Source organism: Nerophis lumbriciformis, linkage group LG13 (assembly GCF_033978685.3).
Source record: "Nerophis lumbriciformis linkage group LG13, RoL_Nlum_v2.1, whole genome shotgun sequence".
NCBI lineage: Eukaryota > Metazoa > Chordata > Actinopteri > Syngnathiformes > Syngnathidae > Nerophis > Nerophis lumbriciformis.
Window position 1 is genome coordinate 36,831,495 of NC_084560.2, and position 16,280 is coordinate 36,847,774.

General features: G+C 39.4%; 1 protein-coding gene across 1 annotated transcript in view; it reads left to right on the forward strand.

The window, feature by feature from the left end:
• man1a2 (mannosidase, alpha, class 1A, member 2) overlaps window positions 1-16,280 on the forward strand; it is a 178,349-nt gene that overhangs the window by 44,191 nt on the left and 117,878 nt on the right. Inside the window, exon 3 of the mRNA XM_061970882.2 lies at window positions 8,162-8,426. Coding sequence (XP_061826866.1) covers window positions 8,162-8,426 — 265 coding nt within the window. The remainder of the gene's footprint in view (window positions 1-8,161; window positions 8,427-16,280) is intronic.

Below are 16,280 nucleotides of genomic sequence, written 5' to 3' on the forward strand. Positions count from 1 at the left end.
GAGCAACGAGCATGCTACCAGTGTGATTATTAACTTGTTGATCAATCTATGGCTGTGTTTTCAAGACATTTATTGGCCACCAGGAATTCAGACCCGACTAGTTTGCTGCCTTCAAATTGAAAACGGTGTAAACAGGAAGAGAACACCTTCTTGAGACAACGCATCTGAACATTCCTAACTGTCACACGCGTGTCAAGATAAGATGCCACTCTCCTGTTCAACGTTTTTTCCATGTCGCCAATATACTTGTGGCGGTGGGGGTGTGGCCAGCATGAGGGCATCATATAATTTACATAATCAATGACGATGCTGCATATATAGTCTTTAAAAAGGCAAACATTTATTACATATATCGTAAATTGCGGGCGAGAAGACACTACTTTGTCCCTTTGCTTTGAATCTTCTAAAACGATGCAGCTAATATGTGGATTTTTCTTTGCTGACGGCCATAACGTAGATAGTTTTAATTAAATACATTCAAAGACATTTAAAGGGTGCGTTATTGTTTGTGCGATGGCACCATCTTTTGAACGAGTTCGCTCACTGCAGGTGATAACATTTATATAATTAAAAAAACTGTTTTCTGGCCATCCATAGCATAACTACTCATATAGATTATTTGTTCATCACTCCAAGCAACGTTTGTAACTTTTACAATATAACTAAAACAATTCTTACTTACTGAACCGTCCCGTGTGCGATGTCTGTAGGAGTGTTTTTGTGCATATTTGTACGTGCTATCGTAATGTAATGAAGCTAGCGTCGTTAGCATTAGCAAATATGCTAACACGTTTACAAGTGTCTGTGTTAGTATTATTAACTTACAATGGCATTCTTTTTGTATTGATTCAGTTTCGTAATTTTACTAAAATGTCACCTAGGAGTTATTGAGTCTGTTTAGCTGATTGGAGAGCGAGCTTCCGCAGCTAGTGGGTCCATGACGATGACTTCTGTTTTGTTTGATCAGCCGTTTTACTGCCGTGTTACAGACACTGTTTGGAAACAATTAAGGTATGTAAATAAACATCTACAAATAATTGTGTGTAAATAACTCATTTCACAATGTACAGTATTAGGGATGTCCGATAATGGCTTTTTGCCGATACTCGATATTCCGATATTGTCCAACTCTTTAATTACCGATACCGATATCAACCGATACCGATATACACAGTCGTGGAATTAACACATTATTATGCCTAATTTGGACAACCAGGTATGGTGAAGATAAGGTCCTTTTTAAACAAATAAATAAAAATTAAATAAGATAAATAAATTCTAAATATTTTCTTGAATAAAAAAGAAAGTAAAACAATATAGAAACTAGTAATTAATGAAAATGAGTCAAATTAACTGTTAAAGGTTAGTACTATTAGTGGACCACAATCATGTGTGCTTACGGACTGTATCACTTGCAGACTGTATTGATATATATTGATATATGATGTAGGAACCAGAATATTAATAACAGAAAGAAACAACCTTTTTGTGTGAATGAGTGTAAATGGGGGAGGGAGGTTTTTTGGGTTGGTGCACTAATTGTAAGTGTAGCTTGTGTTTTTTATGTTGATTTAATAAACTGATACCGATAATTTCCGATATTACATTTTAAAGCATTTATCGGCCGATAATATATTATCGGACATCTCTATACAGTATGTATCTGCAGCTTATAGTCCGGTGCGGCTAATATATGGAAAAAATATTTTTCTTCAAAAATGTAGTGGGTGCGGCTTATTTACCGGTGAGAAAATACGGTTAAATTTATCCTAAAAGTTAGTTTATTAAATGTAGTGTCGTTCCCCGTGTGGGAAAGTTTCCCACACATCCTTTACATTTAACTGTGAAGATCGTTAGGTCCATTTATCTTGGAGCCGAATAAAGTATCGATTCTCCAGAAAGCTCTTCATGATTTTGGTATTCAACACATCAGACCACAAACAGTTGCTGTTGTGAATGACGGATGGACGACATGTCTTCTCGTTCCCATCAATTGCTGGTGCAACACGGCAAGAGGAGGAGGATGTTTACCTGATGCACAAAAGCTGCGGCCCACGCTCCTGCGTCTCCCAAGCTACTGAGCTTTTAATTACAAACCCCGTTTCCATATGAGTTGGGAAATTGTGTTAGATGTAAATAAACAGAATACAATGATTTGCTAATCATTTTCAACCCATATTCAGTTGAATATGCTACAAAGACAACATATTTGATGTTCAAACTGATAAACGGTTTTTTTTTTTTTGCAAATAATCATTAACTTAGAATTTGATGCCAGCAACACGTGACAAAGAAGTTGGGAAAGGTGGCAATAAATACTGATAAAGTTGAGGAATGCTCATCAAACACTTATTTGGAACATCCCACAGGTGAACAGGCAAATTGGGAACAGGTGGGTGCCATGATTGGGTATAAAAGTAGATTCCATGAAATGCTCAGTCATTCACAAACAAGGATGGGGCGAGGGTCACCACTTTGTCAACAAATGCATGAGCAAATTGTTGAACACTTGAAGAAAAACCTTTCTCAACCAGCTATTGCAAGAAATTTAGGGATTTCGCCATCTACGGTCCGTAATATCATCAAAGGGTTCAGAGAATCTGGAGAAATCACTGCACGTAAGCAGCTAAGTCCGTGACCTTCGATCCCTCAGGCTGTACTGCATCAACAAGCGACATCAGTGTGTAAAGGATATCAGCCCATGGGCTCAGGAACACTTCAGAAACCCACTGTCAGTAACTACAGTTGGTCGCTACATCTGTAAGTGCAAGTTAAAACTCTCCTATGCAAGGTGAAAACCGTTTATCAACAACACCCAGAAACGCCGTCGGCTTCGCTGGGCCTGAGCTCATCTAAGATGGACTGATTCAAAGTGGAAAAGTGTTCCATGGTCTGACGAGTCCACATTTCAAATTGTTTTTGGAAACTGTGGACGTCGTGTCCTCCGGACCAAAGAGGAAAAGAACCATCCGGATTGTTATTAAAGTTAAAGTTAAAGTACCAATGATTGTCACACACACACTAGGTGTGGCGAAATTATTCTCTGCATTTGACCCATCACCCTTGATCACCCCCTGGGAGGTGAGGGGAGCAGTGGGCAGCAGCGGTGGCTGCGCCCGGGAATCATTTTGGTGATTTAACCCCCAATTCCAACCCTTGATGCTGAGTGCCAAGCAGGGAGGTAATGGGTCCCATTTTTAAAGTCTTTGGTATGACTCGGCCGGGATTTGAACTCCCAACCTACCGATCTCAGGACGGACACTCTAACCACTAGGCCACTGAGTAGGTTAGGCGTAAAGTTAAAAAGTCAACATCTGTGATGGTATGGGGGTGTATTAGTGCCCAAGACATGGGTAACTTACACATCTGTGAAGGCGACATTAATGCTGAAAGGTACATACAGGTTTTGGAGCAACATATGTTGCCATCCAAGCAACGTTACCATGGACGCCCCTGCTTATTTCAGCTAGACAATGCCAAGCCACGTGTTACATCAACGTGGCTTCATAGTAAAAGAGTGCAGGTACTAGACTGATCTGCCTGTAGTCCAGACCTGTCTCCCATTGAAAATGTGTGGCGCATTATAAAGCCTAAAATACCACAACGGAGACCCCCGGACTGTTGAACAACTTAAGCTGTACATCAAGCAAGAATGGGAAAGAATTCCACCTGAGAAGCTTAAAAAATGTGTCTCCTCAGTTCCCAAATGTTTACTGAGTGTTGTTAAAAGGAAAGGCCATGTAACACAGTGGTGAACATGCCCTTTCCCAACTACTTTGGCACGTGTTGTAGCCATGAAATTCTAAGTTATTATTTGCAAAAAAAAAAAAAGTTTGAGTTTGAACATCAAATATGTTGTCTTTGTAGTGCATTCAATTGAATATGGGTTGAAAAGGATTTGCAAATCATTGTATTCCGTTTATATTTACTTCTAACACAATTTCCCAACTCATATGGAAACAGGGTTTGTAATTTTGAAATCATGAAACTCCTCTCCTAAATAATGGTGGCTGTTATTCTCAGCAGCTTCTAGAACAGAACTTCATCTTCAGTACCATGTACTGCATGTATAATGCATGGACTACTTCATGTGTACGCCAAAAGTAGGACAGGTGAGGTAGGAGGTCAGCGATACGTCATTTGCATTGTTTCTCCGCCTTTTTCTCTAATTTGCATGATGGTGTTACTGTTTCCATGGCAACCTGCTGACCAGGCATCACGTGCATCAGAACCATTGGCCGTTAAGAGCTCGTACTGTTTATTGTTGTTTTTCTTGCAAGCTGTCTTGTATCATCAGCAGTCATCTGCCATGTAAATCTGACATTTGAATGTTCAGACACACACGACAAGACTATGGTCACAGGTGGAAGTCTAATGACAGCACCCTGAGCGCATCGTGAAAGTGTGTGAGTCTATTTACACAGCAACTAGCGTGCCATTCACCCACTGAAGTACGTTGTATGAGGTTCCTCTTTTGTTTATATATATATATATATATATATATATATATATATATATACGTATAGATATATATATATATATATATATATATATATATATATATATACGTATAGATATATATAGATATGTATATATATATATATAGATATGTATATATATATGTGTGTATATATATATATACACACACACACACACACACACATATATGTACATATGTATATATATATATATATATGCGTGCGTGAGCAGTTCACATTGCAAGGCAAGCAGTGGCGAACATTCACAAGCAGATTAAAAATCATTTACAGGCTGAATTTTCCTCGCTTGTATTGTTCGCGCCTAATTTGTTGCTTCAAAGGCGGCAGGGTTTTTGTTAAATAAATAACATAAAATAAAAGCCTCCCACGTTGCTTCCAGCATGATGCCGTGAAGTCCCACGCCTCTGCAAACTACAGTACAACCGCAATGACAAGCCCACTGAAAAAAACCACAGCTGTCCAAACGCTGTTTTTTATTGGCCCTCGACACGTTATAAAAAAAAATATATATATATATATATATATATGTATATATATTTAAATGTTTTTGTTTTATGCAACACATAATGTATAAAATATATATATACATGTGTGTGTGTGTGTGTGTGTATGTATATATATATATATATATATATATATATATATATATATATATATATATATATATATATATATATATATGTATGTATGTATGTGTACATACACACACAAATATATATATATACATACAGTATATACACAGACACACACACAAATATATATATACATACAGTATATACACAGACACACACACATATATATATATATATATATATATATATATATATATATACAGTATATATATGTATATATATATATATATATATATATATATACAGTATATGTATACAGGTAAAAGCCAGTAAATTAGAATATTTTGAAAAACTTGATTTATTTCAGTAATTGCGTTCAAAAGGTGTAACTTGTACATTATATTTATTCATTGCACACAGACTGATGCATTCAAATGTTTATTTCATTTAATTTTGATGATTTGAAGTGGCAACAAATGAAAATCCAAAATTCCGTGTGTCACAAAATTAGAATATTGTGTAAGGGTTAAATTTTGAAGACACCTGGTGCCACAAACTAATCAGCTGATTAACTCAAAACACCTGCAAAAGGCTTTAAATGGTCTCTCAGTCCAGTTCTGAAGCCTACACAAACATGGGGAAGACTTCAGATTTGACAGCTGTCCAAAAGGCAACCATCGACACATTGCACAAGGAGGGAAAGACACAAAAGGTTATTGCTGAAGAGGCTGGCTGTTCTCAGAGCTCTGTGTCCAAACACATTAATGGAAAGGCAAAGGGAAGGAAAAACTGTGGTCAGAAAAAGTGTACAAGCGATAGGGATCACCGCGCCCTGGTCAAGATTGTGAAAAAAAAACCATTCAAAAATGTGGGGGAGATTCAGAAGGAGTGGACAGCTGCTGGAGTCAGTGCTTCAAGATCCACCACCAAGAGACGCTTGAAAGACATGGGTTTCAACTGCCGCATACCTCGTGTCAAGCCACTGTTGACCAAGAAACAGCGCGAAAAGCGTCTCACTTGGGCTAAGGAAAAAAAGAGCTGGACTGCTGCTGAGTGGTCCAAAGTCATGTTTTCTGACGAAAGCAAATTTTGCATTTCCTTTGGAAATCGAGGTCCCAGAGTCTGGAGGAAGACAGGAGAGGCACAGGATCCACGTTGCCTGAAGTCTAGTGTAAAGTTTCCACCATCAGTGATGGTTTGGGGTGCCATGTCATCTGCTGGTGTCGGTCCACTCTGTTTCCTGAAATCCAGGGTCAACGCAGCCGTCTACCAGCAAGTTTTAGAGCACTTCATGCTTCCTGCTGCTGACCTGCTCTATGGAGATGGAGATTTCAAGTTCCAACAGGACTTGGCGCCTGCACACAGCGCAAAATCCACCCGTGCCTGGTTTACGGACCATGGTATTTCTGTTCTAAATTGGCCCGCCAACTCCCCTGACCTTAAACCCCATAGAAAATCTGTGGGGTATTGTGAAAAGGAAGATGCAGAATGCCAGACCCAAAAACGCAGAAGAGTTGAAGGCCACTATCAGAGCAACCTGGGCTCTCATAACACCTGAGCAGTGCCAGAAACTCATCGACTCCATGCCACGCCGCATTAACGCAGTAATTGAGGCAAAAGGAGCTCCAACCAAGTATTGAGTATTGTACATGCTCATATTTTTCATTTTCATACTTTTCAGTTGGCCAACATTTCTAAAAATCCCTTTTTTGTATTAGCCTTAAGTAATATTCTAATTTTGTGACACACGGAATTTTGGATTTTCATTTGTTGCCACTTCAAATCATCAAAATTAAATGAAATAAACATTTGAATGCATCAGTCTGTGTGCAATGAATAAATATAATGTACAAGTTACACCTTTTGAATGCAATTACTGAAATAAATCAAGTTTTTCAAAATATTCTAATTTACTGGCTTTTACCTGTGTATATATATATTATAAATGAGATATTTCATTATAGATATTAACTATTCTTATTCTCTTTTAAGACATACAACTGTTTGATAAAAAGAAAAATCAGTAGTACACAATCATTAAACAAAAGCAAAAATTAATATCTACTACACTTTTAAATTCTTGTTTTGTCCTCAAAGTCTTCCTGTGTCCAAGAACCTTTTGAAAACAACAAAAAACAGCAATAAACTGATTTTGTGAAATCAAAAAATGTCGACCTACACACTTTAGTATTGATCATATATTGATATACCAACCAATATGGATGGCTCCACCCTCCCCCTATGTTTTACACTGTATATTATCCCGTCTCCAACTCTTATTTATCTTTCCTGCTAATATCTGCCCCCTTCTACATTTCTTCTCATGTTTCGAGGTGGCTTAGGGCCTAGCTTAGCGAATAGCATGCCTTCTTGTCTGCTCCTGCTTGTTACTTACTGTAACATGTCCTTCAGTGATAATAGTACTTAATAACGCTACTAAAGACACTAAGAAATTGAGTTGATTTGCCATATTGGAAGGGATAAGTAGTAGCTAGAGAGCGGCTCCACACCGTGTATGGACATACGCAGTGGATCGGTTTTCGTGATTGCGGAATGGCGTTAGTCGGCAAAGTCACAAAAATTGGCCGATACTGATTGGGTGGTTGATCTATGAACGCTAAGCGTGTGGATATTCTGGCACCTAACGATTCCATCCGATTCCTGGAGTTACGATTCTTGATTAAACAACATTTTAGATTAAAACCGAATCTCACAAAGTATTACTTGATGTAATAATTGTAATAAAACTTTTTTTTTAAATAGGTTACAGTTTAGAAAAGCTCCTTCTGGTTGCCTGGAGATGACCTAAAACGTCTTTTAAAAAATGGATTCTTCTAAAAAAATATTAGAAAATAAAAGAAATGGGAATCGATCATTTTTGTGCACCCCTAATGGATGCATTGTTACTTTTAAGAGGAAGAGTGAGCAAAAGTGCTTTCATGTTTACAGTTTTCATCTCCAAAGCAGTCTAGCTTTTCATTCATATTTGATTATCCGCCATCACTAAAAAGATACCTTTTGGTTTGTTTAGCTTCAGATGGATTTCTCCATGGCTAATTGGCCCTTTTGTCCTTTTTGTGGCGCTCACAGGGAGGACGAGGAGAGCCTCCGGAACAAGATCCGTGCAGACCACGAGCGAGCTCTGCAGGAGGCCAAGGAGAAGCTGCGGAAGTCGCGCGAAGAGCTTCAGGCCGAGATCCAGACGGAGAAGAGCAAGGTGGTGCAGGACCTGAAGAAGAAGAAGGAGGCGGCGCCAAAGCCTCTGCCGCCCGTGCCCATGCCCAAGGTGGTGGGCGTCATTGACGGCGAGCCTCTGGAGCCGGACGTCAAAGAGAAACGCGACAAGATTCGTGAGGTAGGACAACCGTTTGAGTGAGAGTCTTTTTCTTACGAATCATCCAGGTTCTTCTGCAAGCACACACATACGTTTATATATTTATTAGCGGGGGACTCCTTGGGTCCTTCAACTTTTATTTTTTTTTTAACTGTTGGGGATAAACATCAATCAACCAATCAATCAATCAATGTTTATTTATATAGCCCTAAATCACAAGTGTCAACATAAGGGGTTAATGGATTAACAATGTCTTTATTGATAAAATAACAACAGCAGCAAGCTGAACCATCAACGTACACGCACACACACACACACACACACACACACACACACACACACACACACACACACACACACACACACACACACACACTTTGATTCTCTCAAAAACGTTAACAACCATGTTACAATATTCACAAGTAGTGAAGTGAAGTGAATTATATTTATATAGCGATTTTCTCTAGTGACTCAAAGCGCTTTACATAGTGAAACCCAATATCTAAGTTACATTTAAACCAGTGTGGGTGGCACTGGGAGCAGGTGGGTAAAGTGTCTTGCCCAAGGACACAACGGCAGTGACTCGGATGGCAGACGCTGGGATCGAACCTGGAACCGTCAAGTTGCTGGCACGGCCACTCTACCAACCGAGCTATACCGTAAAATGTTTTAATAATTTTCACATCAGACGTTAGGCAGAGAAGGGGAGGGCACTGTTTTTAAAAGTTGCAAGTGATACGTGCTTATTTAGTGACACGAAAAGAAAAGTAAAACTGCATCAAAATACATATAGATGCATCAATAATCTATTTTTAATCAAATCGTAGCTCTTGAATCGTTATAGTAATCAAATTGTGAGGTCCTAACCCCTACTATATTGTTTTTGGAATGATTGTATTCCACCAGGATACCAGGACTTTGGCTTTATTGTTGTTTGTCAGCTACACCGCTGCAAGATTTGATTTATTGCGGCTTCAAATGACTTATTTGCAGCCAGCAGAGGCGCTTTTGAAGGTGGTCTGCAAAAGAAAATAGCTGCTGGGGTCCCTAAATAATGGCGGGGCAAAAAAATTCTGGCAATAACAGCTGCGGCTGTAGGCAACCTCCTGATGTGACGTTTCTATTACCTCCACAAGACGACGAACGGTCAGCGTCCAGCAGCTTTATTTAGACCTGCATGCGCTTTTAAATAGTGCTTTAAGACATGTGTGTTACAATTGTCGTTTAGCGCTATTAATGCCGATTCAGCAGTTTGCTCCTTGATTGAGTTGCTATATGTTGTACAATATAATTGTTCATAAATTAGTTAATTATTACATGCTTCCAATTAACACCCTGCCTTTGTACTGCAACTAACTCAACACTCTGGCTATAATTACAATGTTGTCTAAAGGACAACATGATGTCAGCTATGTGATGCCGAGAGACTTTTTACATCAGGGGTGCTCATTACGTCGATCGCGAGCTACCGGTCGATCTTGGAGGGTGTGTCAGTCGATCACCAGCCAGGCATTAAAAAAATAGTTCTAAAAATGAGCGATCATAAATCTTCACTATGACGTCACTTTCGTCACTTGATTGACATTCACGGCACCCGAGGGTCTTCTGAGATGACGCTGGCTGCTGCCAGCTCATTAAAATTACTGACAGGAAGGCGAGAAACACTTTATTTCAACAGACTCTGGCGCCGTTCCTGTCGTCAAAACTCCAAAGACCGACTGCACAGTTGCACAGTTGCGCTAACAAAATAAGAGTCTCAGAAAGCTGGCGTGCACAAGCTAGCAAGCTACGGAGTTTGCCGACAATGTATTTCTTGTAAAGTGTATACAAAGGAGTACGGAAGCTTGACAAATAAGATGCCAAAAACCAACCACTTTCATGTGGTATTAGACAGAAAGGAGGACTTTTTTTCTCCTCCATTCGAAAATGCGGACGTTATCAGCACTACTGTCTGATTCCAATCAATGCAAGTCATCACAATCAGGTAATACACCAACTTATATTGTATTCTTGTCTTCATGAAAGAAAGGAATCTATATGTGTTAAACATGCTTGTATTATCTTTAAACACCTTTAACTTATTAACAATATTAACTATAAGTGTTAAACATGCTTGTATTAGCTTTAAACACCTTTAACTTGTTAACAATATTAACTATATGTGTTAAACATGCTTGTATTATCTTTAAACACCTTTAACTTATTAACAATATTAACTATATGTGTTAAACATGCTTGTATTATCTTTAAACACCTTTAACTTGTTAACAATATTAACTATATGTGTTAAACATGCTTGTATTATCTTTAAACACCTTTAAGTTGTTAACAATATTAACTATATGTATTAAACATTCTTGTATTATCATTAAACACCTTTAACTTGTTAACAATATTAACTATATGTGTTAAACATGCTTGCATTATCTTTAAACACCTTTAACTTGTTAACAATATTAACTATATATATTAAATATACTTGTATTATCATTAAACACCTTTAATTTTTTAACAATATTAACTGTATGTGTTAAACATGCTTGCATTATCATTAAACACCTTTAACTTGTTAACAAAAACATATATTTCATAAATAAGTAAATATAAATTATATATATGAATGACGTAGATCCCCACGACTTGATCAATTGAAAAGTAGCTCGCCTGCAGAAAAAGTGTGAGCACCCCTGTTTTACATGATATTTTCCGCCATTTTAAACGAATCAAAACTGAGCAACTGGCAGTTCATACTTCATTTTATTTGAGTTTCATTTCACAAAATAGTCGATCAAGAAAATTCCTTTTTCGGTCATCAATAGAATTGGGAGGAAACATTTTTTCTGTTGCATCTCTTTCAACTCCTCATGGCAACATCGCTCCGCCTTAACTCGAGATGTTTCCGTTCGGGTTTTATGCTGCCGATACTGATACCGATCAGCCATGATCACAAGTATTAATACATGTGATCATATAAAAATAGATACAATATTAGCTTGAGGGGGTCGGTGTCTGTGATCGACGTTGAAAGGCACTTATCTGCAATGACGATCACATACTTAAAAAAAATGGTAATACTGTAATCCAGCCACACACAGATGGAGCTATCTCGTCTCGCTCGCCTTAACCATCGCCCCGCATGATTACCTCGTATCATGTCTCCTGAAACGGCATTCAGAATGGGAACACGAGTGGCTCGCACGGCTGTCTCCAAAGGTCCCTTTTGTTCTCTTGGCGAGCAGGCCGTGCACTGATGGCCGTCTCCTGCTCACACTGCATCACACTGCCACTCAAACCCATGCTGACGCCGTCACGTTGCACTTCTGATGTTTAACAGACACTTGTAAATGTGTTATCGTATTAGCTAATGCTAAAGATTTTAGTGTCATTACATTATGATAGCACGTACAAATATGCATGAAACCACTTGTACAGATATCCAACGTGACGATTTGGTGAGTAAGAATTGTTTTAGTTACATTGTAAAACTTACAAACGTTGCTTGGAGTGATGAATAAAGAATCTACATGAGTAGGTACGCTATGGACGGCCAGAAAACTCTTTTTATTCTGGTCGTTAGCAGAGAAAAATCCATAAATTAGCCGTACTGTTTTATAAGACGCATGGTTCAAAGTGTAGGAAAAATTAGCGGCTTATAGTCTGGAATTTACGGTTAATGATCTTTCTGTGTGGAGTTTGCATGTTCTCCCCGTGACTGCATGGGTTCCCTCCGGGTATTCCGACTTCCTCCCACCGCCAAAGACATGCACCTGGGGGTAGGTTGATTGGCAACACTAAAATTGGCCCTAGTGTGTGAATGTGAGTGTGAATGTTGTCTGTCTATCTGTGTTGGCCCTGCGATGAGGTGGCGACTTGTCCAGGGTGTACCCCGCCTTCCGCCCGAATGCAGCTGAGATAGACTCCAGCACCCCCTGCGACCCCAAAAAAGGGACAAGCGGTAGAAAATGGATGGATAGATCTACTAAAAGAAGTAAACTTTGTGTAGTACATTACATGGGACGTGTAATTGTCAAAAAGACAGCCAAAAGAGGTTGGTAGATGAGAATAAATCTAAAGGTAAAATATAGTGTAGAAATGCACCCAATGCAGGGAATAGTGTCTTGATTTAAAACATGTTCTTTCAAGGTTTGCGTGGCAGTACTTTGTGCTGATACACATTTTCCCCATTTTTCTGTTAATTTTCCTACATTGTCCTCACAAACAGCCCTTTGAGACACTTGTGATTTAGGGCTATATAAATAAACATTGATTGATTGATTGATGGTGCTCACGTCTCTTGAGTATTGTCGGCGGTTTTTGGATGTTTTTTCGAGGGCTTTATAGACGGAATAGAACGACTCCTTTTAGCTGCATTGTTAGCCACCTCGTACTTGCCGTATTTTACGATTTATAAGGGTGTAACGGTACGTGTATTTGTATTGAACCGTTTCGGTACGGGGGTTTCGGTTCGGTTCGGAGGTGTACCGAACGAGTTTCCACACGGACATATTAAGTAGCGCACCGCACGTTGTGTAAACAATGCATACCGAGGCACAACACACGGCATGCTAGCAGCGACCGGGCTAGGGCAACATATAAAAGTCAGAGCTGGAAGACCCTCCTGCCTCGTTAAAGGGGAACATTATCACAATTTCAGAAGGTTTAACCACCATTAAAAATCAGTTCCCAGTGGCTTATTTTATTTTTCGAAGTTTTTTTCAAAATTTTACCCATCACGCAATATCCCTAAAAAAAGCTTCAAAGTGCCTGATTTTAACCATCGTATACACCTGTCCATTTTCCTGTGACGTCACATAGTGATGCCAACTCAAACAAACATGGCGGAAAGAACAGCAAGCTATAGCGACATTAGCTCGGATTCAGACTCGGATTTCAGCAGCTTAAGCGATTCAACAGATTACGCATGTATTGAAACGGATGGTTGTAGTGTGGAGGCAGGTAGCGAAAACGAAATTGAAGAAGAAACTGAAGCTATTGAGCCATATCGGTTTGAACCGTATGCAAGCGAAAACGACGAAAACGACACGACAGCCAGCGACACGGGAGAAAGCGAGGACGAATTCGGCGATCGCCTTCCAACCAACGATTGGTATGTGTTTGTTTGGCATTAAAGGAAACTAACAACTATGAACTAGGTTTACAGCATATGAAATACATTTGGCAACAACATGCACTTTGAGAGTGCAGACAGCCCAATTTTAATCAATTAATATATTCTGTAGACATACCCTCATCCGCTCTCTTTTCCTGAAAGCTGATCTGTCTAGTGTTGGTGTTGATGTCAGCAGGCCAGGGAAGCTAGGGTCGATATTTAGCTCGCTCGTCTGCGGGAACAAACTGCCGCTCTTGCTTGCCGTGCTACCGAGGACCTTTGTCCCTGAATAGCTCACACACTCCGGCAGATTCAATGGGGTCTGGCGGCAGATTTCTTTGACTTTATTGTTGGAAATGCATCTGCTTTGAGTGTCGCAGGATATCCACACATTCTTGCCATCTCTGTCGTAGCATAGCTTTCGTCGGTAAAGTGTGCGGAACAAACGACTGACCATTTTCGTTGGCTTTCCCCACACCCTCGTATTTTGAACAAATTTCGTCCAATTTCTTGCCACTTTCGCATCTTTGGGCCACTGGTGCAACTTGAATCCGTGTCCCTGTTCGTGTTGTTACACCCTCCGACAACACACCGACGAGGCATGATGTCTCCAAGGTACGAAAAACAGTCGAAAAAACGGAAAATAACAGAGCTGATTTGATTCTGTGTTTTTAATGTGTTTGAGAAAATGGCGGATTGCTTCCCGATGTGACGTCACACTGTGACGTCATCGCTCCGAGAGCGAATAATAGAAAGGCGTTTAATTCGCCAAAATTCACCCATTTAGAGTTCGGAAATCGGTAAAAAAAATATATGGTCTTTTTTCTGCAACATAAAGGTATATATTGACGCTTACATAGGTCTGGTGATAATGTTCCCCTTTAACGATTTAGAATGCATTATAAAAAGAAAAACATATGTGATCTTGTCTCACATAAAATTGTGAATGATAGTCAAAATTACCCTCCCCAAAAAATGCAGTTCCCCTCTAAGACCTATAATTGTGCTGATTGTTACCTTGAAAAGTGTGTTCCTGGTAGCAAGGCTGCCTCTGATTGGTAATTGCACTCACTGCTGATGTGAAGACTTGGCATCCCGCTTGAACTGACGGTCGGCAGCCGAGCCAAACGCAAATGACCGCAGATTTGCGGCTGCCGCCGGAGAGAGTAAAGATACCTTTCCCCCGCGGATCAATGAAGCACGGCCATAAAGCTGGGATAAGCAGGCTTCTTTAAGTGGGATGGAAATGGTGCTGCTCTGGAGACGTATGGTACCGTGCGGAGACATGAAGGTGGAATATCTACCCATGACGTTCTTGCCCATAACTCACATTTATGGCCTCTTCCTTTTTCTGCTCTTTAGCTTCAGCGCTCCTTTTTTATTGCCAGATTCAAACGCTAAATCCCTGTTCATTTTGCATATAAACACCAGGAGTACATAGCCAGATTGTCCAATGAAATCATGCTGTGGTCGTATAGCTAACATCAGGGAACAAAACGCTTAACATAAAACTAGAAAGGCACAATTTTGTTTTACCAATAACTTCCTGCTTCACAAGACCGATAACAGATAACTTATTTAGATCTTCAGTTTTTTTGTTAATTCAAAAGTAGTTTGTGCACAACTTGGGGGTAAGAAAGACTCAAACATAGTGCACTTGTAGCTTTGTCCTTATTATATTTGAGATCAATACGTCCATAAAAAAACAGGGAATATTATGTGCTTACAATTTTTTGATCTATCAGTGTATGGCAGGAGTGTGGTTCACATTTGAACCGATACGGTAGGTGACAATTGTATCACGATATACATTTTTTATATTGATGGATATCGATTATTATTGACATTTTTTATGACCTATTTAAGCCTGCCAATAAATCCAGTAAGACAGTTTCCAACTTCCTGAATTGGTGGCAAGTTAGCGTGAAAAGCTGAATTGGCGTCAAGTAGCGTGAAAAACAGAATTAGCATCAAGTTAGCGTGAAAAGATTAATTACGGTTAAGTTAGCGTGAAAAGCTGAATTGGCGTCAAGTTAGCGTGAAAAGCTGACTTGGCATCAAGTAGCGTGAAAAACAGAATTAGCATCAAGTTAGCGTGAAACACACTGGCGTGTTAGTGTGAAAAGCTGAATTAGCGTCAAATTAGCGTGAAAAGCTGAATTGGCGTCAAGTTAGCGTGAAAAGCTGACTTGACATCAAGTAGCGTGAAAAACAGAATTAGCATCAAGTTAGCGTGAAAAGATGAATTAGCGTCAATTTAGTGCGAAAAACTGAATTAGGGTCAAGTTAGCGTGAAAAGCTGATCTAGCGTGAAAAACTAAATTAGCGTCATGTTAGTGTGAAAAGCTGAATTAGCGTCAAGTTATCATGAAAAGCTGAATTAGCGTCAAGTTAGCGTGAAAAGCTGAATTGGCGTCAAGTTAGCGTGAAAAGCTGAATTGGCGTCAAGTTAGCGTGAAAAGCTGAATTGGCGTCAAGTTAGCGTGAAAAGCTGACTTGACATCAAGTAGCGTGAAAAACAGAATTAGCATCAAGTTAGCGTGAAAAGATGAATTAGCGTCAATTTAGCGCAAAAAACTGAATTAGGGTCAAGTTAGCGTGAAAAGCTGATGTAGCGTGAAAAACTAAATTAGCGTCATGTTAGTGTGAAAAGCTGAATTAGCGTCAAGTTATCATGAAAAGCTGAATTAGCGTCAAGTTAGCGTGAAAATCTGAATTGGTGTCAAGTTAGCGTGAAAAGCTGAATTGGCGTCAAGTTAGCATGA